Source organism: Cavia porcellus, unplaced genomic scaffold, assembly GCF_034190915.1.
Source record: "Cavia porcellus strain 051 isolate PalLab524CR breed Dunkin Hartley unplaced genomic scaffold, mCavPor4.1 scaffold_28, whole genome shotgun sequence".
NCBI classification, from domain to species: Eukaryota; Metazoa; Chordata; class Mammalia; order Rodentia; family Caviidae; genus Cavia; species Cavia porcellus.
Genome location: NW_026947511.1, coordinates 26,501,382 through 26,529,081, shown reverse-complemented (window position 1 = coordinate 26,529,081; position 27,700 = coordinate 26,501,382). Strand labels below are relative to the sequence as shown.

Genomic DNA, 27,700 nt, shown 5'->3' with positions numbered 1-27,700 from the left:
TACAAAAAAGAAAAAAAAAGTGCAGGAAATCTGTTCACACACTAAGACCCAAAGAATCCAGGTGAGGGCCTGGATCTCCCATGGCAAAGTCCTGCATGAGTCCAGTTGAAGATCTAGAGCCCATGACAATGTCCCCCATGAGACCAACTGGAGGCCTAGAGAGCCCATGACAATATCTCATGCAAGTCTGTTTCATGGATCTGCACTGAGAAAGCCAAAAGGTCAGCAGTGGAATCTAGAAAGTCTGCACCAGCGGGATGAAGGATTTGTGCCAGCAGGCTGAGGGGCTGCACTGGAGCCAAGAAGCAGCACTCGGATAAGGACCAGGGCTCTCTGAAAAGTACCACAGCCATCCTTAGTGACAAGAAGGTCCCAAGCTCTTCTAATGATGAGAAGAGCTGAATTCATATTAGGAAGCCAGTATGACAAGCTTCTTCTGGAGATTTAACAGCACACCATCTTCCTCTCCAGAGCCAGGAAGCAGTAAAGTAAGGACCAAAGCACCCCCAAAACTGCAACCATTCTCAGGGACAAGATTCCGAGCTCCTCTGATGATAAGAACAGCCAAGTTCATACCAGGAAGAAAGCTAGACAAGTTCCTCCAGGAGAACCAACGGCAACAGGACAACCAACAACACTGCTTCTTCCTCTCTAGTTATCCTTTATATGTTGGTTTCAGGCGGGCTGTCCACACTCAGCACCAGGCTGATGCAGTTTAACTGGTGTTACAAGTTATCATTCCACCCATAAGGGTAATTTTTTTTCATTATCGGCCTAGATGGGGTGTTTCTGTAATTCACTCAAAGGCAAATATTAATTCTGAAATCCTACTTTAAAATTTTTTAGGTTGGGGAATACTTGAGATTGAACCTGGGGCCTTTGTACTGAGCTACATCTCCAGGTCTTTTTTATTTTGAGACAGGGTCTTGCTAAGTTGCTAAGTTGGTTAGTCTGTGCTTGAATTTGTGATCCTCCTACCTGAGTCTCCCAGAGTTCTGAATTATAATCCTACTGTTAATACCACTGCCTATATTTCTATTTACTGACAACAGTCCTTTGAAACCAACTTGTCTCGTTCCAATTTTCATGCTCCCTTGATGATCTCATTTCACCTACTTTTATATTGCCAACTTCACAAAATTTTTATTTTCATTCAGGTTTAATTTTTCACTGTTATTCTACTCTTGTGGCTCCAACTGCCTATGCATAAGCTTCACTTGGCTAATACGCATTTTCGATTTGTGATGTCCCCAAATAGTTTTGTTATATTCCTACTCCTCTTGTGACTCTAGATTTTCTGTTGTTCCAGACCAAAAGAATTGTCTTGAGTTCTCTCCAGCCTATATATAGTACGTTAGGAATTTCTGTTGGTTCAGCTATCAAAATATTTCTGCAGTCTGACCACTGTGTCCACCTTTGCTGGTACCAACCAGGCCTAAGCCATTATTCTTTCTCATCTAGGTTACTACTGGAGATTCCAGGGAGTAGTCTTGCTTCTTTTGTTATCCTTTACCAGAACTGATCCTTCTTTTGTTTACTTTAATGATCCTGCCAAAGTATAAACCAGATTATGCTTCTCTGTGTTCAAATGTCTGTATTAATTCTCATGGAGTTTGATGTGATTTATAGCTCTGATGATCTTCAACCTTTTTTCTTACTATGCATTTTGCATCTTGCTCTGCCTTGTTCTGCAAATATGCCTATGTTTTCCTGCCATAGGCTCCCACTGTGTTGCTACATCTGCCTGCAGTGCTCGTCCACCAAGTATGTCTGCTTTGGTGATTTCTTCACCTCTTCAACTCTTCTCAAAGGTTTCCCTTCTCAATGAGGCCACTCAATCTTTTTTTTTTTTTTATCGGTACCAGGGATCGAACTCATGACGGCCTGCTTGCAAGGCAGGTGCTTATGCCATTGAGCTAAATCCCCAGCCCCTAGGCCACTCTTAATCTTATTTAATACTGAAGTCTGCTCCCAGCTTCTCTATCACTTAATCCCACTTATTTGTTCTATTTTTTAAAATAGTGCATATGATTTTCTAACATACTAAATGATTCAATGTTGTTATGTATGTAGTTTACGGTCTCTCCATCCCCATGACTTGCACTGGGTAGACATTTAATAAATATAAGTTGAATAAATGCATAAATAAATGAATGCTACCCTGTGGTCTAGGGGTGCTTGTGTTCTCATCTCATTTTGTTCTTATAGTTCAAAAGGCTGGGTGGAAGAGCTTACACAGGTTCTCTCTAAACAAACTCAGGGAAAGTATTTGTAAAGTATAAAAGTAGCACCTGAAAGGAATTCCTTCATTATGTATGACATTAGGCAATTTCATGACTGTATTGATTCTCTGATAATCCTTAAATTCTTTAGATTGTCAAGTGGATAGAGCATTTGTGTTTTTTCTTGTTAGGCTGAACAAATGATTACATTGGATGCAGAGAGGTGGGATATAGGTGGAAATGGGGGTGAAAAGCAGGTTTGTGTGGAGTTTATTGTGCAAGTTTTATATTATACTGTGTCCATTAAAATGTATCCACACTTCAGGAAACTAGAAACTTGTATAAATATTTTAATACTAAATTTATTGAGACATAATGAGACAAGTTACCTTTAGCCTCTACAATTACAAGAGTTGCTCAAAGTGGTGGCCATTAGCTGTGGGACATTTTATTAGTATGGTGAACTGCTGCTTGGGTAATCTTGGTCATTGCTGTACATGCATTTTTAGTTTTTTCTCTAAGGGCCAGCAGTGTAGTGGGTTTTCTGTGACATATGACATTCTCTAAGGTCTCCTATATGAGGTTACATCATCTATTGAGAAATACCATACTACTTTTCCTGAAATGTGTATACAGTTTTTTTGGTGGCCTCTGTAGTTATCCAAACTCATATGCTGAAATTCTAATCCCCAAGGTGATGGTGTTTGGAAGTAGGGTCTTTGAGATGAAGTTAGGTCATGAAAGGAAGGCGCCCTTATGAGGAGACATGATATTCCCTGTTCTTCTTCTTCACAATGTAGGCATACAGCAAGACAGCCCTGTCTGCAAACCAAAAAGCAGGCCCTCACAGGACACCAGGTCTGCCAACACCTTGATATAGATTTTTCCAACCCCTAAAACTGTGAGAAATTATATGTTTGTTGTTTAAGTTCCCCACTTTATGCTACATTTGTTATAGCATCTCTAACTGAATAACAGGGAAAGGCAAACATCCTTATTTTCAAAATTGGTAAAACAATGTTATCTGAAACCAGATTAGATACCTATGTACCAAACTATAGGAAAACTAAAATAAAACACAAATAAATCTCAGTAATTATGAGTAGTCAAACATGGATCCTCCAGGAACAACATGAGTAAAATTAAATATTTGTAGAACACTGAATTCTTAGTAAGCATAGGTTTGTCTTGGTAAAACATCTGGAAAAGCTTCCCAATGGTGTATTTTCATGACAAAATAAACAAGTAGACTATTTCATATAAAAGCAATCTGGTTGAAAATCATGTCTAAAGTGTTTATTAACTAATTGTCTCAGACACTTTCCTTACCCCTGGGACACAATAACCAATTTAAAAGATGTTTATTTTGGCTATTTTTACTCCATTGTAGGCATGCTCCAAAGCAGGAAGGCAAAGTGGAAGGAACTGGAGAGGGGAGCTGCTTGATCAAGGCAGCCAGAAGGCAGAACGCAAAGGAAGGAGACAGGAAGGGAGATAGACCGCACTGAGTTATGCCCCAGTGACCACTCCTGCTGCCCAGGCCCCGACTCCTAACATCACATTTAGCTGTAGCACCCCAATGATTCAGTTACTCTTCAAAAGTCCCCTCTGGAGCACTGAAGCTATGGGGTGGCATTTGGATGTACAGCATAACAGAGATCACTTTATATGTAAAAGAGATTTGTTAAGAGTGTCAAATTCACATTTCATGCCTAGCCTTCTATTCAATGACTTCACTAGCAACTCTAGCAGTTATATTGAATAAATGAAAAGATAAACAGGAAACTAAGAGGGAATGTTAATATGCTGAGTTGTCCAAAATCAAATTTTGACTAGGACTGTTGTTAGGTAGACAAAATAAAAATCTGCATTTAGGGATGAATAAAAATTATTTGTGCAAATATTCGGTAGTCTTGAGTTTTCAATAGTTTTTGGAAAAAAGACTTGGACAGTATAAGTGTACAATATGTACAAAATAGACTAATCAAATAAACATGACTATGTCATGGAACTTAATAATCTTAAAGAAAAATTGGTCATCTTTGGCTAAATTAACCAAATTAATTGCATTATAAAAGTTTATTTTTTAGAATGTTAACTATTTGCCATTAGGGACTTTTCTATAGAAGTCATATTTCAGATGTTTCAAACCACACCACAAGAAAAGTATCAATTGATGCAGAACAATTACAACTTTATTGAGAGGAGTCTCATCTCTGGGTTCTGGAGACCAGAGAGATGATGAATTACTATAGGAAGGAGGGATAAGGTGGAAAAGATTTTTGATGTTTGTGAAAGAATAGTAATATCTCAACAAATTGTGAAAGTAGGTGAAGTTTTCCATTGACCTCTGTACAACTCTAATGTTTTAACATGCTTTTCTTTTGCTTCCAGGACATGATTAAAATACAATGAGGCATTTGCTGTAATTAGAGACATACACAGGGGTAAGATGGGGAACAAAGAGATAGTTCATATCAATGTATGACATATGTGTGCCCTATCATGAATTCTCAGAGTTAACTGTGTTTAAGAAATTAAATATGTTTTAAACTACATTAATTTTAAATTTATATCAGCTTAATTTGAAATGGGGATAAAGTGAAAATTCAGGCATAGTGAGTAAAGATAGTTTGGGGAGAAGGGAAGGTTTCTTATGGTGAGTTTGCCTTGCCTTGAGTTCTGTCCCTAGAATTATCTACTGTCAAGAAATTTGTTTTTCTTCTTTAGATGCGGAAAACTGGGATTTTATTATAGTCTGTCTAAACCTGTGCTTCTCTCATTTTATAAAATTCAGCTCTATTGGATAGAAGTTAAAAATGATCTATTTTTAATTCAATCTAAGAAAGTACTTTACAAAAGTAATCACTAACATCTAATGGTAGAGTGAACCTCTCATCATTTCTGTTCATCTGAGTCTGGTACATTGTTGGAATGAAGGCTGTTGTAGGAGGTATTATTGAATGTTTGGGAGGTATTCTTTAGCTCTTGAGATTTCAAAGACTATAAAATGCAAATGTCTTGTAGTATAACATCCACCATTAGCCAGTGTTTGATTATTTTATGTTGTAGTATTGCTGTGGTATTGGCAATAATTTGTCAAAATTTGACCTTGTTGCAACTTCATTTGTAAAATTCTGCAGTTTTCTGCTTCTTATTGCCCTGATCACCAATCAATCAGGATTACTGAATAGGACAGATGTAAAAGATCAGAAAGATTTTTATAAGAAACAGAATTCATTCAAAGAATAATAATTACATGTAGCCAAGGTTCTTCAAGGACTTGTTGGTTTATTATACTTTTAACATAGGGAAATTAACTGAGTAATTTTCTTTACTTAACATGTATTAAAGACCTGAACATAGACTTAGAAGATACCTTAATTAAATTAGGTTTGTCTTTTATTGATTGGCTGAAAAATATTCTTCTAAAAAGGATGTGTAGGTTGAGAAATCTATAGTGAATTCTGCAATGAAATGATATGTTTTTAAAGACTGTGAAGATTCATTTAGATATTATTTTAGGTCACAACAATGTCCTCTACTTTTGTCTCTTAGATGGAAGAACAAAACAACGTCAGCAATACTGATTTTTATGTAAAATAGTACTTGTCATAAGCAAGGTAACACGAAAACTCCTTTGTGAACACTCTTGATAGAATCCTAAGGTTATACACTGAAAGACGTATCTTAGATTGCATAGTTGGCTATAGGCTATGCATTAAAGCCATCAAGGGAATATCCTTTCTGTAATTTAGATTGGCCATTATTAGAAGAGATCAAAGCTGTCAATGGAACAATTGAAAATTGAACCAAAACCAAAACTAAACTTAAGCAAAACTTTTCATTCTTAAAAGTACATTTAAGAGAAAATTTTTGCAATAGTCTTTGAGTCCTTTCTTAAATCATGTCTTGTATATTTTAGCTGAATAGCTGAGAAAATGAGACAGTGTTCACACTTACAGAAAGGAGATGAAATAAAATAAATTCATATATTTATGTGTCATATAAGAGTAACATACTTCGATTTGAAAAGAAGTTTGAATAATACACTTTTAATTAATACAGTTTGAATAATTATTTTTCCAAAGCAAAATGACTTTTAGAAAATAAGAGAATAGGAGGCACTTTATTTTTGTACTGGGGATTGAACTCAGGACCTCACGCTTGCCAGGCAGGCACTTGTGCCAATGAGTTAAATCCCCAGCATAGAGGTGCTTTTTGTAAATGATTTATAATAAAGGAAAACATAGACTAAGACCACAGTTGACTGTATTGGGAAACAGATTTCAAGCAGGCAATTTGAATCATGTTTAGTAAAAGAACTATCTAGAAATGTGCTACGTTTCACAAAACATACTCTATTTCTTCAATCAACAAGGATGGTGGTTTTTATATAAAACTATCAACTTTTTCTCCAGGTTTTAGTCAATAAATACATAAGATTTCTTTTTAGCAATATGGCTAATTCAACCAGAGGACATTCAATATGTAAATTGTCCTTTATCTACCACTTCTAATTGCTTATAATTTCCTATGTTGACTAGAAATTGTTTTGATACTATGTGATTAGTATGCATTAGTGATTTTAATAGTATAGAAAACCTTAGAGAATATAATTGAACTTAAGTGCTTCTATAAATAATTAAATTTGTTATAATTAATTCCTTTGAGGCTTTCAGTATAATCATCTTTATTTGAATATTAAACTTTTCTGAAGATACATGAAAGAATTAGAAATATTTTTTGATTATAAATATGTATGAAATTCACTATTTTGACTATGTACAAATACTATGCTAAATTACTAGGACAGTCTTTTGAAAGATTTCCATTATTCTCAAGAATAATTCATATATACATTTTTGTATTAAGCATACAGAGGAGTATAGTCTGTTTTTTTTACTTTAAAGATAGTAAAATACAACAAAACAAGACAGAATAAAGCCAATCAAGACAATGCAGTGAAACTGATATAGAACTTCAGAGCAAGATATCAGGATAACAATAATAGGTGCCATAGTATATCTTGTTATCTTCACAATAGTCCATTCAATCAGGTATAGCAAGATCAAACCAAAAACAGTAATCAAAAAAGGATATTGAATAGGGCAAAACAATTAATCAGAGCAAAGCAAGACTGTGAAAGCAATGTTGACCTTCAAAAACAAGATAGAAAGAGATCCCACATATCTGCTATATTGCATACTGTCATCCTCCAAGAGATGCTCAGACCTCTGGCCCCAGGTCAGCATAATCAAACCAACAATACAAGCATTTAGTTGCTTTATGCTCCTTAGTTGCTATCAATTCCAGATGTCCTTGAAACCATTCAGTTGCCAATGGGGCGGGGGACTGGACTTTTGATTCTCAGCCTCTGCTGGTAGGCTCACGGTAGACACTGACAGTGGAGAGTGTAGTCTTACAACATAACATATGAAGAACAGTAGGGCTTCTAAACTCTACTCTTTTTTTTTTGTTTAAACAAATTATATTATTAAACTAAAAATTGGAGCATGTCAAGATAAGAGTTAATGAGGATAGTACTTTGCATGTGTGTCAGGAATACAGTTGATTATCTCTCTCTCTGCATCTGTGTATCTCTGTTTCTCTCTTTCGCTGTCTCTCTGGCTCTCTCTGAATGTGTATCAGGTATACAGTTTAGAAGAGCCTTGGTGAAGCACTGTGCTTTTCATTCACCTGTAGGTGCAGACAGAGACCATGAATATCTTTGAGTGTACACAGTAACACATTTATAGACCTTGAGGGCATATTCAATAGAGTGGGAAAAGTGGATTAGCGAAGAGGTGCTGATTTTATGCAACTAGGCCAAGGGTAGGTGAGAAAGGTGGAGGAGAATGGTGGCAGACTCAGGGGAGGAAATTCAGAGGGAACATGAACTCTATCCTGAGACCACGATATATCCCTTAGGAGTTGGAGACAGCTCTAGGAAAGAGAATAACTCTCCATCCTAGAATCATTAAAATTAAGTAGAGAAAATGAAAGAATTGACCCCGAATAACAGCGATATCGTGAAATATCCATCTGTCCATCTATAGCCAATTATTCCATTAAAAATGGTCCTTATTTATAATAATAAATAGAAAAAAGCATAATACTATTGCATTTTTGTTTTCATGGGCATCATAAGGATATCAGTGTGTTTTTGAGGGGCCAATTTTTATTTTTTCTTAGCTTGAAAATTTTTAAAACTGTGGAAGAAAATAGGTAGAAGATAAGCTAGAAAGTTTTTACATTGTTAGATACATGTTTCTGGGGACTGCAGGATTAAAAAACTTTTTTTAATTTAAGAGTTTTTGTTTTTTAAAATAGGTCAAAGTGTAATAGGAGAGCTGTATTTTTTTTAAAAATTTTCTATGTAACCTTCACTGAGGACTTTCAGTAAATACTTGCTAATTGATTACTGATGAATAGGTAATATTAATAGGTTAATACTTAAACCTGTATGATTTTTATCTCAATCAACATATTTTTCAGGTACAACCATTTTTCTACAAATGTCTCAAATTGACTCTTACAGATTATATTAATGTCCTGAAGAATGATTTATAATTATTATTTTTTTCTTATTTGTCTTGCCTGCATATCAATGCCTTCTGAGGGTTTTCTTTTTTCTTTTTGGAACACCTAATTTATATTAATTTCTTTTCTATGTAAGAAAGTAATTTTAGGGGCAGGGATTTAGCTCAGTGGCATAAACACCTGCCTGGCAGGCACAAGGTCTTGAGTTCAATTCCCCGTACCAAAAAAACCCAAAACCAAACCAAAACAAAAAAATACCAGACCAACAGCAACAACAAAAAAGCAATTTTCCCCTTTCTGCAAAACCCTAAAATAAACAACCTCAAAGCTAGCAGAGATATTTCATATCTTCCAAAGTTCTACCTGACTTCTCATCCAAGTCATCGTTAATAAAAACATGTGTGTGCTAGTTTAGTGCCATGATTTCATGGAAATCAAAGGACTGCATACTGCAGGATGTCCCATCAAATTGGCAGTTCTTTGTATGTAAGATTATCGATCAAATACAAACCCATTTGATGGGTTTTCAGTTTAGTTATTAATTTACTAGCATAGATTAATTTGTTAGTGTACCTAAGCAATTATGTTGTTTCTCTGATGATGGATTTGTCACCCTTATCCTCTGAGGGCTATAGTTTATATCAGGAAAAGGTACTGAATAATACAAATTTCACCTACTTCATAACTTTTTGAGTTCTCTTTTAAATATATTTTCTTTACTAATAAGCATTATTTTTGTGTATTTGCACATAGGCAACATGTCGGCTGAAACACCAATTACACTCAATATCAACCCTCAGGATCTGAAGGTCCAAACATTTACTGTAGAGAAACTACTGGAGCCACTCATAATCCAGGTATGAAAACCTTGGACGTTCTGGGCAGTTACTGCAGAAAGTTAAAAAGCACGGGAAAAATAATCCAAGGAAAGACTTGAGCTTTTAAAATTTTAACAACAAAACCAGAAAAAATAAAGATGATGATATGGACTTTCAAAACAAAATAATAGGCGATTAACACTGAATAATACATTGCGTTTTGTCTTCAGAGTAGTTCAGATTACAAAATATAAGCATTAAAAAATGATCAAACAATTGAACAACGAAAGCACAAACTGTTCCTTTTGACAAGCTAACAGAGATTAGTAGTATAGTTAATTATCTTGTATATATATGTGTGTATATATATATTTCCCTTGTTTCTTTTCTCCTTTGCCCTATCCCAGTTATTCTTTCCTTTTGAGCAGTGTTCTTCCCTTCCACTTTCACAATATCTATTGTACATTTTGGATCCTACTGACTCTTTCAGTTTTTTACACTAGGGAAACAATATGATATTTATATACATGATCTGATTTATTTCACTTATGAGTATGGTCTCAATTTGCTTCAATTTACCTATAAAAGTCTCAAATTTATCCTTCTTTATAGCTGAGTAATACTCCATTATACTTTATAGCTGAGTAATACATCCATATCTTCTTTTATCTATTCTGCAGTTGATGGGCATTTGGGTTGTTTCCAAATTTAGCTATTACAAATTGTGCTGCTATAAGCATGGGTGCACATATATTGCTGTAACAATATTTTCAGTTCTTCTTAGAAAATATGCAGAATTGGAATAGCTGGACTGGAATAGCTGGATCCAATCTCAGTTTTTTGAGGAATCTCCACACTGATTTCCACAGTGGTTGCACTAGTCTACACTTCCACCAGTAGGGAAGAAGGGTTCCTTTTTCCCTGCAGCTCCTCCAGCATTTGTTAATATTTGATTTCTTGGTGACAACTATTTGGAAAGACTTGATTTTTATATATGAATGTGTCTTCTAAAATGGTCCTTTAATTAAAATGTTAAAAGTGAAAATATGTGTTTAGTATTAATAATAAAATTCTGAAAGATTATCCTAGATTCTTTTTTAACAAGAGCAATATAAATATGTACATATAATTTTCATAGTATTTTATATAGTTTATCTTGCTTGGTAGTCATAAGAATAAGGCAAGAAGTATGATTAAAGCTATATTTATTATATAAAGAACTCCAGTGACTTGCTCCAAGGGAAATGGCGGTTCTTTTGTAAAATAGGAAACTATGTTTAAAAATACTGAAATGTGTGAGAACAGGAGCTATTTTTGATAAAGTCTTTGTAAAGTGAGCAATCTTTTAATCATGTACACTATGATTATCTGATCCAGATTTCATGTATTATATTTTCTTAAAGCAGAGTTTGAAGAAACTGATACAATGGTAAACATTTAAATTTTTATCCATAACTCCAAATTCATGAGGCAATCCCCCCTTCTAATCTACCTTGTATCATACTTTCTAAGTTGTTTTCTAGACTCAAAGCACTTAAGGTTTACTTGGGTAAGAAACTACATTGACTTTGATCTGATCATTTAAAAATGTTCTGCTTGTATTCTCTGTGAGATAAAAGCAGGAAGAGGCGTTCCTCTGAGAATTGACTTTGTACATCACTTTACTTGGGATATATTGAGATCTGCTATTGGAAAGACAATTCAAAACATGTTCTTCACTGATGATACTTTCATTAACTTTGGCAGTCTAAGATATTAATACTGATAAGAAATTAATATTTATAACTATTGAGATACCATTAAAACATCAGTCTAGCTATTCATAGGATGGTTTCATGTTAAAAAAGTAGAAAATAGGGGCTGGGGATTTAGCTCAGCGGCATAAGCGCCTGCCTTGCAAGCAGGCAGTCGTGAGTTCGATCCCCGGTACCGATAAAAAGGAAAAAGACAAAAAAAAAAAAGTAGAAAATAAAAAGCCTTTATTTATTGTTTTCCTGAGAGAGTTCTTTGAAAAAATTGGAAAACACTAACAGACAACCTGAGGGGTAGAGGTGGAGAAAGAGAATACAAAAACTCTAAATTTTACCACTAAGTACTAACTATTAATGTTTTGATGCATTTATTTTTAATATGGTAAAATTACAGCTTTTTCTTAACTTTTTAGTACTTTACAATGTAAATAATATATATTCTTCATATAAAAATTAAAATACACATGTAAACAAGGCAGAGAGAGTACTATATGTAAACTTTAGCCTACTATTCCATTTAGGATGATATTTTGATAATTTCCTCATTCTTTATAAGAACAATTTAATAAAATTACTACTCAGTTATATATCATATGACCTTATCACTTTTTTTTATAGTAGTCTTTCATTTTTTGGATGTTTAGGTAATATACATATAAGACTATATGGCCTGCCTGGCGGGTGCAAGGTTGTGAGTTTGATCCCCGGTACAAATAACAAAACAAAACAAAACAAAACAAAAAAAGAGTATATGAATTGATATTATAAAAATTGGTTTGCTGAACATCTTTGCACATAAATTTTGTCATCAATTTGGTTTAATTTTCTAAATTAATTACTCAATGTAAAAAAGGTGAGCAATATATGAGATTTTTATGCTTTTTCATACATATCACCAAGCTTCTTTGGAAAATTTTAAATAAGATATCACAGCTCATTTAAGATTTTTTTCCTGTACAACTATTGGGAGATGGAGTATGAAAATGGCCTTCATTTTGGAAATGGTTGCTACTTTAATGCTATTGCATAACACTTATTTGTTCTATAACAATGCTACATGTGAGTTGGTCACTTAAGACTTGTTGATCACAAAAGATGATGACCTGTTGTTTATGAATGGAGCAATTATTGTTGGAAAACTACTTTTTACATTGCAACAGAAACTAATAGATCTTTTGGTTTAGTCAAGTACATTGGTGAAAGTATACTTGGCATGGTATATGTGTGTGTGTTTTCTGGCATGTTTGAAAACTATTATTTCCCCATCTATAAACATTTATTGATGCCACCTTAAAAAATTAAAAGGATAAAAATAATGAAATAATTTTTATTTGATTTGGAAGAAATGCAAAATTTAGAGAAAGTGTGTTTATGCTAATCTTAGGAGCTTTTGATGTATTATCTAGATTTAGAGATTTTATGATTAGCAAACAGATGAGTCAGGCAAAGGGAAATAAGTACCTATTTTATGCCAAATAGTTCTCTGTTAAATGCTAATGTAAAGTTAATTTTATCTTCCTTGATTGTTATCAGTGTTCTTGAAAATATTTGTTGATTTTTTAAAAGTGGCTTGGCATGTTGCTTTATCAATATCCAAACTACAAAAAAGTCTGTAGATATTGGCTATTTCCAAGTCATATGAAATTAATAACATTAATAATTTATTGAATATCTATAATGTGTAAGAACTATGCCGTAAAGCAGAATATTAGTATAACAAAATTATATAGATACACACTTGAGTTTTTAAATAATAGGGTTCTCCATATCAAAAATGTGTACATTTCAAATCAGAGTTATTTTTTTTAAAGAGAAAAAAAGAAAGGAAATAAAATAAAATAAACAAAGCAGTAAAAGGGTACAAATAATATGGAATTGCAAGAAAAAAATACAGTAAGATATCACTAGTTAATAGGTTACATATTGTCATCTTTGAAACAGTTGTCCAAATTATAAAATTAAAGCATATAAAGTGAACATTCATACAATGAGATTGCAGACAGTGCTGATCAATGATCCAGCAAAAGTTCAGTAATATGGATTTCCATCCTACACACTCAAACATACATGCAGTTATATCCCTTAGACCACCTTCCTTTCCTCTCTTTTTAATAACAATTACACTTTTTGGGTTTTTTTACTCCCACAATTCTTATTATTTTTTTGGAGAGAATAAAACTTAACGTGACTAAACAAAACAGAGTCGGTTAGAACAGAAGGATGGGCATAGTACATGATGCAAAAATAGAATACCAGGTGATCAAAAATGGTTACCATTGTGCCTCTTGCTATTTTAAAAAAGTTGCCTATATCATCAGGTATCATAGAATTGATCAAAACAGTACAGAACAAGACCAGTAAAACCTACACTGGAGACCTTACAGGATTTCAAAAGAAGATAATAGTCAAACCATAACGGACATCATAGTGAATCTTATTGCCTTCAAAGTGGTTGCCTATACCCTCAAACTTGATACTATCAAACAAAATAGAATATAGTAAAATCTGACAGAACAAGATGAGGAGAGCAATACTGGGGTTCATATCAGATTAATAGGAAAACACAAAAGTTATTATAATATATCCCACTATTTTTTAATTGTTTTCCCTTAATTGAAAAAAAAATAAAAAAAATAGATTAATTTTAAAAAGGGTGGAATTGAGGTAAAAGAGGACATTGTATTAGAACAACACAGGTCAGAACCGAACAATTTAAGCATCATTGTGTTTCACCCCCAGATTATTATTATTAGATTTAACATAATAGTAGTCACCATAGTGCCTCCTTCCTTGAATTGAGTATAACTTCATATACTATAGCATCAAGCATATCAAGACAGTTTGAACCTATTCAAGAGAATGAGGAAATTACAGGGTCTTTAGAACCAGTTAACAGAAAACGAACAATGGTTTTTATATTATCTCTTTGCCTATAAAAAATTTTGTTTATACTATCGCATATAGTAAAATATAGTAAGATACAATATGTTCAAACCAGTGGAAAAAGGTGTACAACACCTTGATGGGACTTCAAAACAAGATGATATTAAATCAGTACTAGCTTTTATGATGTGTTGTTTTCTTCAGAAGAGCTATTTGTGCTATCACCGATACTAAAAATCTAACAACCCAGGTTAAAACCATTGCAATTAGTGAGTGATAACATTATATGGATTCAAACCAGTATGATTGGGAATCATGATTACCACATACTTTTATGTATTCTTATCATTTCTTACACTAGGGAAACTATGCAGTATTTATACATGTGAGTTTGATTTATTTCACTTATGAGTATGGTCTCAAGCTGCGTCCATTTATTTATAAATATCTCAATGTGATCATTCTTTATAGCTGAGTAGTACTCCATTGTATAAAAATACCACAACTTTTTTATCCATTCCTCAGTTGATGGACACTTAGGTTGTTTCCAAGATCTGGCTATTACAAATTGTGCTGCTATAAACATAGGTGCACATATATCACTGTGGTATGATGCTTTCAGTTCTTCTGGGAATATGCCTAGAAGTGGAATAGCTGGGTCAAATGGGGCTTCCAGTTCCAGGTTTCTGAGAAATCTCCAGATTGACCTCCACAATGGTTGTACTAGTCTACCCTCCCACCAACAGTGTAGGAGAGTTACTTTTCCCCACAGCCTCTATAGCATTTGTTGTTGGTGGTTTTCTTGATCTTGGCCATTCTTTCAGGAGTGAGATGAAATCTCAGTGTGGTTTTAATTTGTACTTCTCTAATGACCAGTGATGGTGAATAATTTTTCATGTATTTATTTGCCGTTTGTATTTCTTCATCTGAGAATTGTTTATTCATCTCAGATGCCCATTTTTGGATTGGGTCTTTGAATTTTGGGGGTCTGATTTTTTTAAATTCTTTATATGTTTTAGACAGAAGTCCTTTTTCTGAGAGGCAGTTCACTGAGATTTCTTTCCCAGTTTGTGGGTTTTCTTTTCACTATGCTGGAGATGTCTTTTGACGTGCAGAAACTTTTTAATAAGAGGCAATCCCAGTTATTGACTCTGGGAAGTATTTCCTGTGCGGTTTGAGTCCTGTTCATGAATTCTTTACCTACTTCTATGTCTTCAAGGTTTTTACCCAATTTGTCTTCCAATAGATTTCATGTTTCTGTTTTAATATTAAGATCTTTGATCCATTTAGATTTTATTTTAGTACATGGTGATAGGCATGGGTCTAGTTTTAGTTTTCGGCAAATGGAGAGCCAGTTTTTCCAACACTATTTATTAAAGAGACTGTCGTTCTTCCAGTGCACATGTTTGGCCCCTTTATCAAAGATAAGGTGGCTGAGTGTGTTTGTAGCTGTGGTTGAATCTTCTAATCTATTCCACTTATCCTCAGCTCTGATTTGATTCCAGTACCATGTTGATTTTACTACAGTTGCCTTGTAGTATAACTTCAAGTCAGGGATTGTGATGCCTCCTGCCTTGCCTTTGCTGCTTAGAACTGTCCTTGCTATTCTAGGTCTCTTCTCGCTCCAGATGAATTTTAAGAGTCGAATTCTATGAGGTATTTTGATGGTATTTTTATCGGGATTGCATTGAATCTGTATAAAAGTTTTGGGAGAATGGCCATTTTCACAATATTTATTCTTCCTATCCACGAGCAAGGGATGTCTTTCCATTTTCTGAGATCATCTTCAATTTCATTTTTCAGTATATTATAATTTTCCCTGTATAGGTCTTTCACTTCTTTCATGAGAGTAATTCCTAAATATTTCATTTTTTGGTTGCTAGTGTGAAGGGTGTTGCCTCTCTTATTTCTCTCTCTGTGACTTTGTTGTTAGTGTATAGGAATGCTATTGATTTTTGAGTATTGATTCTGTATCCAGCTACATTACTGAATTTATTTATTATATCTAGGAGTGTTTCAGTGGAGTTTTGGGGATCTTCTATATAGAGTATCATGTCATCTACAAATAATGATAATTTAACTTCTTCTTTTCCTATCTTTACGCCTTTTATTTCTCTCTCTTGTCTAATTGCTCTGGCCAGTATTTCCAGTACTGTATTAAATAGGCGCAGTGATAAGGGACATCCTTGTCTTGTGCCTGATTTTAAAGTAGAAGCCTTCAATTTTTGGCCATTTAGTATGATATTGGCTGTTGGTTTGTTATAGATGGCCTTAATTATATTGAGGTAAAGACCATCTATTCCAATTTTCTGTAAGGTTCTTATCATGAATGAATGTTGGACCTTATCAAAGGCTTTATCTGCATCTATAGAAATGATCATGTGATTCTTACTTTTGGCTTTATTGATAATGGTGGATTACATTTATTGATTTACGTATGTTGAACCATCCCTGCATGCCTGGGATGAATCCCACTTGGTCGGGGTGTATGATCTTCTTGATGATTTGCTGCATCCTATTTGCCAATATTTTATTGAGGATTTTTGCATCTGTGTTCATTAGGAGTTTGATCTGTAGTTCTCTTTTTCAGTTGGGTCCTTCTCTGGTTTTGGTACTAGAGTAATATTTGCTTCTAGGAATGCAAATCAGAGTTATTTTAAAAAATTGAGTTTATTGGATTTGATGCTCAGCCTTATTTAAATCTGTCACTTTGGTCATATATCAGCTGTAAACACAAATAAAATACCTCCTAACTATATTAAAGGTAAGTTTTCTAGGATAACATTGTGTTGAATGTCTTATACATTCTTTTTTATGATTGTTTCAAAATGTTTGATTGACAAATATAGATATTCAAAGTTTATAACGTGAATTGTTGTACACATGTATTATGTAATGATTAAACGTCAAATATTTCATCACCACCCATAATTACTGTTTTGTATGTACGTGGTAAAAACACTGAAAATCTACCATATTATCAAATTTTAAGTATATAGTACAGTATTGTTAACTATAGTTACCATGCTGTCCATTAGATCCACAGAATTTATTCTTTTTTTTTTTGAAATAGGGTCTAATTATGTAGTTCAGGAAGGCCTTGAACTCACTATATAATCCAGGCTGGCCTTGAATTCATGGTGAGCCTCTTGCCTTAGCCTCCCAAGTGCTGAGATTATTGGCATATGCCATCATGCTTGGCTAAATTTATGCACCTTATAATTGAAAGTTTGTATTTTTGATCCATGTTTTCCCATTTACCAACTCCTCACCACTAGAAGTCAATATTTTACTCTCTGATTACTCTATGATTCCACATGTAAGTAAGACTGTATAGTGTATGTCTTACTGTGTATGGCTTAGTTCATTTAACGTAATACCTCCAGGTTCATCTGTTTTAGAAAGTGGCACAGTTTCTTACTAAAGAAGACAATAATATACATATATGAGTACATATCCTACATTTTATTTATTAATTTAACTATCAATATCATTAGGTTGCTTTCAGTTTTTGGCTACTATTCCAAAGAATGTTAAATTTGAATAGTTGTATGGCTTATTTTAAATATAAGATATAACCTCTGATTACACTGAAAAACATTCAAATAGAAGTTTATTATCTTTAAGTTCATACTGTTATCAGATAAACATCAATTTAGTAGTCTCATTACAAATTCTAACCTTTCCTCATTGTTCATCTTCATGTTATATTCCTTTGCGTTCAAAGTTCTACGGAAACTATCTCTGCATATAACTCAAAGTCAAAATTGCATTTTAATTTTTGGAGTAATTGGTCATAGAGGCTACTATGTCACTTTAACTTCTAAATTCATTTAATCATAAATCTTTATCTGCTCTTTTTATGGTTATCAAAGTCTTCCCTACTGAACTTGATTTATCTTTAATCTATTTTTTTTTCTCTTGGGCACAGGTAAATCACTAGGTTATTTTGCAGGGATGTTCAGGGGATATATTTCAATCATTCACTTTCATTTTCTCTGTGTGATAACTTATACAGTTGCTTCCCTCTGTAATAAATTCCTCCAATGGATCAGAAATGATTTTTTTCTCAGTAATTACATTTTTATGATTGCAACTGTAGGCATCTGCACTTTATCATTTCCAAGATCCAAGGTTGGCAGTGCAATGCAGAAAGTATATTTATGCAGAATTGTGCTTAAAAGAATTTACATCTCTATGTTGTATATTCTCCGAAGGGGAATAAGCTGCTGATCATGTTATAGTCATTACATAATAGAACCATCCATAATCTTATTTGCCACAAAATATAATTTGCTATGTGTCAAATTCATGTTCAGTGTGAGTTAAAAAGAACTGACTTACTAAAAAAATCCCTTAAAATATAAATAATAACAAATTCCTTATAATATCTTACCATCTTAGCATTTTTTTTTTTGGTACTAGCAATCAAACTTGAGGACCTTGTGCTTGCCAGGTAGGCACTTATGCCACTGAGTATAATTTATATCACCAGTCCTGTCTTATAATTTATTAAGGATTTTTTGGACAAAGGTGAAAATTTGTTTTCTGATATAAATATATACCATGTTTTCAATAGGTAAATATATAGTTAAATCAACAGTTACAGAACATTATTTCTCAGGATCATCTGTACCTCTTATAGGACTTTTCCCCCATTTCTTCCCTCACTGAATCTGCTATCCATTTTTCTGAGATTTCCCTCAGGGATAACTTTTATATACTCTATAATAGTCACTGATTCAAATTTAAGAGTATTTGGTAATCGCTAGGTCAGTTAGCATAAGTAAAGTTATATGGTGATAAGGGGGTAATCTCCAAATCTCAGAGACTTAAATAATACATTTATTTTTTGTTTAAGCTTCCGGACCAATGTGAGTTGACTGGAATCTCAGCTCAGTAGAGACAACTAGGAACCTAAGTTGATATAGATTTCCCTTGAAATCTACTTTTACTGTCATTGTAACAGGGGCAAGGGGACATGACGAATCATGTAAGACCTCTCAACATGTCCACCTAAATATCATTTATGTTGGTTCCACTCAATGCTTTTGTCAAGTCATGTGAGCCAAATGGGGTGTAAGATGTACAATCTTGGTCACTGCTCAGAGAACAGGTATATTTGGGAACATCCTCAATAACTAATTTTCTATCGCCTCCTGTTTAGAAGTTCTTTTTGTTAAATGTCTATCTGCTTTCAAGTCACTTTGTCATCCTGGTCATAGCTGACTTTATCAGGGAAGGGAGCAATTAACTTGGTGACATCAACGTGCGGGTTGGCAAAGAACCTGTGCTTGGATATGCTCTGGTGTAACAGTTCTGCCTCTGGGGGATGATCGTGAATTGGATCTGTTACCATTAATAGGGCAGAAAGAGATTTCTAATTTCCTCAGTTCTATTGTGGGATTTTTCATTGGATCTAGGAACTCAGTTAATGTAGGAGTTGGTTTATAAGAGATGAGCATGAACACGTTAGGAACTTTACAAGTATATGGGGACTTTTACAGGAGAGTGAAGTCTGAAGAAATGATAAAAGTGTGATGTTTTTATACTTTAGATAAAAAAATAAATTTAAGAAGAAAGACAGCAAAAATGAATATCTGGTATAGGATAATAAATTGTAGGAATGTAACAAGAGATATACAGTGGGAGGGATGTAGAAACTAGTAGAAGGATTACTTCAGAGATGTTTATTCTAGTTCATCCCAGACAAATTACCAGTCTCTGATGATCAAGCCTATTTTCCAACATTTGTGTGTAAATAATATCCCGCCCAAGAGAATCTTTATGGCTTGGTACAAGAAGGAAAAGTCAGGCCAAATGGCCTTTTCTGAAGTTCCTTCAGTGATTTCAATTTGAAATAATCCGTATATCTATTAGGCGTGTTTTGAGGTGGTATGTCCTTAACTAATTCACCAGCTTCCTTTTGGGAGTTGACTACATGCTGAAAGTTAAGTGGTGGTTAACTACAGTTAAATAGCTGTATCAGCAGCAAAACTGAAAGACACCCAGAAAGAAGCAGAGACATGGAGAAAAGTTGACTCACACTGATAATAGAGAAATTTTCAAATTTGGATTAACAAACTTCAGTGGTCCAAGTATAATAAGATCACCTAGTTACAAGGGTTTTACGAAATATTTCCAGTTTCCAAATGTGTTTATAATACTTTAGCCTGTGTAGGACTTCACTATTTCTAGGTTTCCTTGAGTACTAGTCATGTAGGCCAGTGTTTATCTTCCTTATTAATCTAATTTCTTGGTCTCCTGTCTCTGAAAATTCAAAGGAAGTTCAATTGGCAGAAACAACCTAGGGTTTTTGAATTATCCTTACTTACTTATGTTAGAGTGCGGATTTTCCTACAAAATATTTCATCTGCTTTTTCCTTTTCTGCAAATTTTGGAGTCTCTAAAGTACGACTCACTTATGAGCCCAACCAGTTCATCTGCTATTTAGTCTCATGTCATTTGGCTTCACTTTGTTGTTGATGGGACTGCCAGTGATGTCCATTGTGAGACTAGGATTCGACATATCAAAGCATGCCCAGAGCCTTCAAAACTTTCATTCTTCAAGGTAACTATAGTGCTGGGCTCCTGTAGAAGAGTGAAAATGCTCCTCATTCCAGCCCTGTGCTTTACTCTGTTACTTGACCATGTGTAAAGTAGTGCTTGTATCTAAAGTCACAAAAAGTTCTTACAAAAACAATCCCTTTCCGTTTCCATTATCTGTTCCTTGTATTTGTTAGAGTCAAGCCCAGAGCAAGTGGTGGGATGAGGAACAGTTAATCTTACCTCCTCCAAACACTGTGCTTTTCATTCCTCCTTTGCTCCTATCAAGAATCTCTCTGCAACAACCTACTCGCCACAAAATTTCATGCCAAATGCCCACAGAGTTAATTTCCCACTGTTATACACAGATCTGAGTGGTTGCCAGGTTCCAAGGGGAAGATGAGGTTGACTCCTTTGGCTTCTTTCTCCTAGAGCATAATTTTGTTTGTTTCTTTCAGAAAATAATTCTTGGGGTGTATGTGCATGCGTGCGTGTGTGTTTTTTGTCATTTTGAATTAACATGATACCACTTATTTATGTTTCCTTGATTTGATCTCCAAACTTTCTTGCATCCTTCTCAATTATTCTATCGATAGAATTTATACCAGAATTAACCTTGAAGGTTACAAATCTCAAAGACAGTTCTGCATATATATAATATTTTGTGTATTTTTAAGCAAATATTTGAGTTTTAACTGTAGTCTGAATAAAAGTTAAAAGATACTTAAAGTATCTTTTAAGTACTAGTGGGCTCAAGGATTAAGAAGAATAATAAAGCCAATATTTTTATGGTAGGATGAAGACATGAACTTGATTTTGCTTCAGTAACATTTTGAAGTGTAAGATACAGCTGAGTTACTTCTAAGAAACCTTATTCTTCAATTTCTGTATTCTTTTACTGCCAGAAAACTGTTCCTATGGGAAGGCTGTTAGGCTATAGCATTTCTTGAGAAACAAATAAAAAAGGGAAGTCATTCTTTAAATGAAAATAAGGGGAAGAAAAAACTAGTCGCTAAATGGTTAATATAATGCAAGTCTAGTTGAAACATGTGTCAGGCTTACAAGGATGCTATGCCACACCAGATTCAAGATTAGCAGTGCACAATTGTCAGTCATTTGCATGTGCTTCAGCTCTTCCCAGCAGCTTCCTAGATTTTTTATCCTACTACATCATGATTTATTTTTTACCCACTCTATTGTTGCTATCCTGTTGTTCTGACCACATTCCATCATTTTCAGTTCTGTTAATATTTTATCTTTCCAATCATAGCTCATCTTTTCCACTATAAGTTCAGACTTATTGCACAGATAATTGTTTCTAACCTAGCTTTGGGATATAACCTTTCTCTTATAAACCGATTTCATAGACAGCCAGGTGGTATAGACTGATAAGCCCACATTTTCCGGCCCTTAGAGTGGACACTGCTATAATGATGGAAGCAATTGTGGCTCATTTTGCTGAAAGGATAAAATAGTCCAATATTTACCTAGATGCAGTTATTTCCATTGCTTTACTGCATCTGTAACTTTCTTGGATTCTCCTGGGCTATTTCAGACCCACCTAGTCTCAGTAGTTTCTGTTGTAGCTTGAATACTCCACAAATCTGGACTAGTGGTAAAATTTTTCTGTACAGGTTCAGGTAGTGAATAGTTGCAGCTTTGATGGCCTTAGGGTCTTTGCTGCAACTATTCTGTAGTTACGGTGTGAAGATAACCAGAGACAATATGTAAACAAATGGATGTGGCTGTGTTCCAATAAAACTAATTATTTTCTAAAGTAGGAAAGTGGCCAAATTTGGCTTTAGAGATAATTTGCAGACTCTCGTTTCAAGTTGACCAGTTTTTCCTGGATATATTTTCCATTCATTGGTTAAGGAACGGTAAGAAATAGGTAATATCTCACAGAGTGGGAGCTCCCTGTGATATAAATTATGATAGACTGGTTTATGGTTTATGGCCAAGTCCTAAGAGAGACCAAAAGCCTCATTTGGGGAAAGAGTGCAAAGCAGGCAATTCAGCAAATTCCTGCTACTGTTGAGATTCTGTTAGCCCAGTGGTTTTCAACACTGACTGCACATTAAAATCACCTGGGGAGCTTTTAAAATCCTGATGCCCAGGCCTCACAGTTAAACAGTTAAACTGGAACCTCTGGGAGTAGGACCAAGCAGCAATTTAAAAGCCCTGAGGTACTAAAATGTAGGAACTGCCGTGCTGGCCATTATATCAACCAGCAGTGAGCACAGTTCTGCCTCTTAGCCCAAGGCTTGTCCTAAATTGTATCTCATCTATTTTTTTTTTATCCTTATTATCTCAGTTTCTCTCTCTCTCTGTCTCTCTCTCTGTCTCTCTCTCTGTCTCTCTCTGTCTCTCTCTCTCTCTCTCTCTCTCTCTCACACACACACACACACACACACACACACACACACACACACACACACACAATAGTGAGTGCTCTTCAAATTAAGGTCCAAAATACAGGGTTTATCATTTTCAAAGTTTTTAAAAGACAGTTTAGACTATTGGCCCTGACTTGCAAGATACTGTTTCTCTACAGTTTAGATACATTTTCCTATATTACCCACTTCCCATTTTTAACATTTCTGAAATTAGGATGCACCCAAAATAATAGACATAAATATATTTAATGTAGCTTTCCTTTTTGGTATTGTAGGAGATTGCAAATTTACCCACAGTACACTTTTTTTTTTTGTCTTTTTTGAGGCAGGGTCTTGATATGCATTTCAGGCTGGCCTTGAGCTCACTTTGTAGCCCGGGCTGGTCTCGAACTCACAACGATCCTCCCACCTCAGCCTCCCGAGTGCTGGGATTACAGGCGTGAGCCACCACGCCCGGCTCAGTTCCTTTATTTTTAAAAAATTTATTTTATAAGTACATGTTTGCTTTCACAAATTTAAATTTGTCTTAGGATGAATTTACATGTACATAAGGCATCTTGATTTTTACAAATTCCCTTTCCCCTCCCTACTCACCTCTTTCCCTCCTTCTCTAAATTCCCTGTTATAATAGATCTGACCTTTATTTCTTCTACCCACTGAATTTTGGGATAAATGCTTTGGGTATTTTGGCTAATAAGAGGGTGTGAATGAAGAATATAAACAGTCCATTTTGACAAATATTCAGTCTCTTTAGATGCAGTGCTCAGAAACAGGTGGTTGAAGTGGGAGTGTTCTGTGGTGCTTGTGTGATAGCAGATGGGGCCTTTGGATCCACATAGTGACTTTTGAACACTTGCTGGCTATCATTCCAGAATGGCTGATCTAGAATGCTCTCTAGCTAGTGATCTGAGTCCTATCCATAGCCAAATTTTGGACATCTCTGTGCGTATACTAATGTAGTCTTTAGGTAGTAAAATTTGGGAACAGTTTTTTTGGGGGAGCGGGCTTGGTTAGGGCTTGTAGTTCTCCTGAGATGCTACAGCCACACATTGACAGTTGATGTTTCTTTTTGAGTCTCAACTACATCCTCCAGTCAGTGTCTGATATCCTATGTCTATCCCTCTGCGTCTGCAAAATGATCACCTTGCTCTTCAGCATGGTAAGTGCATAATAGGGCAAGCAGTGTTCAATCCAGTCATATTTTGATTATTCTTTAGGCTAAAGGATGTCTGGTCTTATCTGTGTCTCATGGAAATTATGAGTGAGATAAGAAACTTAAACTGGTTATTCCCCTACCTATTTGCACTGTGATGCCAAGTTATACTTGAATGCCTCAAAGTTTTGGGCAGGAAAAGTCATGAATCAATTTTTTCCCCAGAATCTCAAAGATAAGTAGAATCAAAGTCTGTCACTATTCAACATTTTCCAAATAACTGTTAGTTGGAAGTTAACATAGCTCCCAGTCTGTGTGAATCCCAGAAAAAGGAGCATTTCCCTTACCTGTGTCTTTTACCAATCAGACTCCTTCACTGAGTCTAGGACCTGAGACCTTCTGTAATTCTTGTTTATTTCTGACTAGATATTCCTTTTCATAAAACTCTGTGATCTGTTTTTTCAGATCTAGATTTTGCCAGATGCGAGCCAAAAGGATTTAGACAATTTTCTTTTCCTTTAATGACTTTCTCAATGGTTTTCATGATTAGGACCAAGATAGTCGTCTTTGAAACTTAGAGATGATCAATTGTTATATTTGTTCCATCTGCTCTCTCTTTGGGATAATAGGCATCTTAATGTGTTTTCTGCCGTAGTAAAATACCGTAGACGGGTAAATTATGAAAAAAAGGTTTATTTGGCTCATTTCTGGGAGCTGAGAATCCCAAGATTGAAGGGCTAATACGGTGAGTGCCTTTTGCTGTGTCATAACATAGTGGAAGGCTTTATATGATGAAGAAGATGAGGAGGAGTATTTAAGGAAATATGATATAATGAAATTTTGTGTTACATGAGATCAAGAAAGAGTAAATCTCATAGTAGAAGGTAGATAGGCAGAAAAAACAATCCGGCAGCAGATCGTGGGAGTGAAATGTAAAAGAACTTTATAATTTGTGTTTGGCAAAGCATATGGCATGGATCATTCAGTTTCATGGTTGATGGATAAGTGATGATTAAACAAAGCTGGAGCAGAGAACTGGAGAGGCCATAGCCATATTCTGTCATCAGTTACTGCTGAAAGTAGGATGATGAGCTAGACAGATCAATGGAGCACATGAATGTGCCTGAACTGCTACAGCTGAGGACAAATCACTCCATATTTTAACATCAGCATTTGTCTGATTGGGTTTTTCACACATTATTTTGGATCCTTTTTTTTTTATTTTTTGGTAACTTTTTTTTATGGTTTCAGAAATTGAACTCAGGACCTTGCGCTTGCCAGGCAGGCTCTGGGCTGCTGAGCTATATCCCTGCCCCTTAGTCAGTGGATTGTATAGTGTATATAAAACAATCATCTTTTCTAAATAATTTTGTAATTTGAAATTACAAAATAGACACATTTTAGGATTAACAAGTTAACAGTTGAGTTTCCTGAGAAATACTACCTCTAAATGTTTGGATGCCTCAGAGCTCAGCCCCATGACTTTTCTAGTTGTACTTTGTCTTTAGGGAAACTCATCTCATTACTGGTTAAAAAATTACTGCTCTTTGAAATCTTATTGAGATCAGCAAAACTACTGATACATGAATAACTAAAAGGAAAAAGTAAGCTATAAGAAACATATCTCCAGCCCTTACTTCTCAGAATTGTAAGATAGTCTCTAATTTAGTAACTCTAATAGGCAAGTCGTCCAGGCCTAAAGCTCAAGTCTTGATTTCCCTTCCTTGATAGTCTTCTTAGATTCCTCTTTTAAGTATTGCTTCCATCTACTTCACTGCTTGGCCCATATGCCATTTAGTTATCTTTGGCCCTGGTGACTCATTTCTGAATGAGCAAAATTTTACAAATTCTCAACTGCTGCATGACAAGAGCCAGCGTGGCCTCCACCTGGGCTAATACAGCAGCTTCCTGATTGCTACCCATTACTGTTTCCCTCAGTCTCCTCTCTCCATCACAATCTATTCCACTCCACAATCTATTCTTCATAGATTATTTTGAATGATCCTTTACAATGTTAGGTCAAATCACTTTGCCTTGCTATTCCAAATCCTTCACTAGCTTCCAATCATACTAGAATGGAAAATACAAGTGATGATTTGCAAGGCCTGCATGATTTGGCACCTAATTCATGCCTTACCTTTTGTTTTTATTTTAAAAACAAAACAAAGCATAATAAAAAGATACAGAATTTTAAAAAAATAGGAAATGAACATTAGTGAATATATTGCATATTGTTATCTTGAAATCAGATTTAGACATAAGATTTAGACATAAAAAAATGATCAAACAGACAATGAAAATAAACTTTTTTTGGTGAACTAACAGACAATAGTATGTTACCTATCTTGTCCTTACTTACATACATACACATGTGTGTATACATATATATATATCTTTTCTCTTTTCCCCCATTCTAGTTCTTCCCTTTTGAATGCATTCTTTACCTTTCATTTTCACAATATCTGTTGTACATTGGGATCCTATTTACATTTTTAAAATTTGCAGTAGGGAAACTATGATATTTATGCATGTAAGTCTTATTTATTTTGCTTATGAGTATGGTCTCTAGTTGCATCCATTGACCTATCAAAGCCTTGAATTTATCCTTTTTTATAGTTGACTAATATTCCATTGTGTAAAAGTAGCACATCTTTTTTATCCATTCCATGGTTGATGGGCATTTGGGTTGTTTCCAAGATTTAGCTATTTTGAATTGTGCTGCTATAAACATGGGTGCACATTTATCACTGTAGCAGAATGTTTTCAGTTTTTCTGGGAAAATACCCAGAAGGGGAAGTGCTGCTATGTCAGTCACGGTTTACTAGAGAAACAGATATGACACAAGATATACAAATGTCTAAGAAATTACAAGAGGGCTTACAATGGTCAGCTACAAAGTTGAGTGAGGGAGCAGGCAGAGGGTGTCTGCATGCTGGAGGCTGAAGGGTCCAGCCCAAGGGCGGGAGCTTACTGTAGTGTGATGTGCAAGTCCATATCAGGAGGCCGATGAATCTGCGAGAGAACACTGAAAATTTGTGATGGAAGGCTGAAGACACTACGATGAAGACTGAAGAGTCCCAGGTGGAAGCCGAACAGTATGTGCCAGAAGCAACAGTATGTGCCAGAAGCCAGGAGACAATGGCCAGGCTTAAGGCACAGACTGGAGTTCTTCCAAAGAACCTGCAACCAGTCCCTCCTCCTTTATTTTTTATTGTATGCAGGCTACTCCTTGGGTGAGTGTAGCACTCACATCATCTGTGTGCCCTCCTCTTACCCAGGCTGAGGATGTTGCACACTAAGGACCCTGGCCTCTTGCAGAATCACTTAGTTAAACTTCTCAAATAGACACAATGAACAGTATCCTAGGTATGGTAATGACTTGTCCTCA

The 27,700-nt window shown here is 35.0% G+C and overlaps 1 protein-coding gene across 10 annotated transcripts in view; it reads left to right on the top strand.

The window, feature by feature from the left end:
* Ctnna3 (catenin alpha 3) overlaps positions 1 to 27,700 on the top strand; it is a 1,637,747-nt gene that overhangs the window by 83,502 nt on the left and 1,526,545 nt on the right. For 9 of the 10 annotated variants that reach the window (XM_063239556.1, XM_063239557.1, XM_063239560.1 and 6 more), the window contains one exon: positions 9,519 to 9,622. In XM_063239556.1, the coding sequence (XP_063095626.1) occupies positions 9,524 to 9,622 (99 nt within the window). In that variant the 5' untranslated portion in view covers positions 9,519 to 9,523. Of the gene's footprint in view, positions 1 to 4,616; positions 4,670 to 9,518; positions 9,623 to 27,700 lie in introns of all 10 variants that reach the window. The other variant, XM_063239558.1, reaches the window with a different exon arrangement.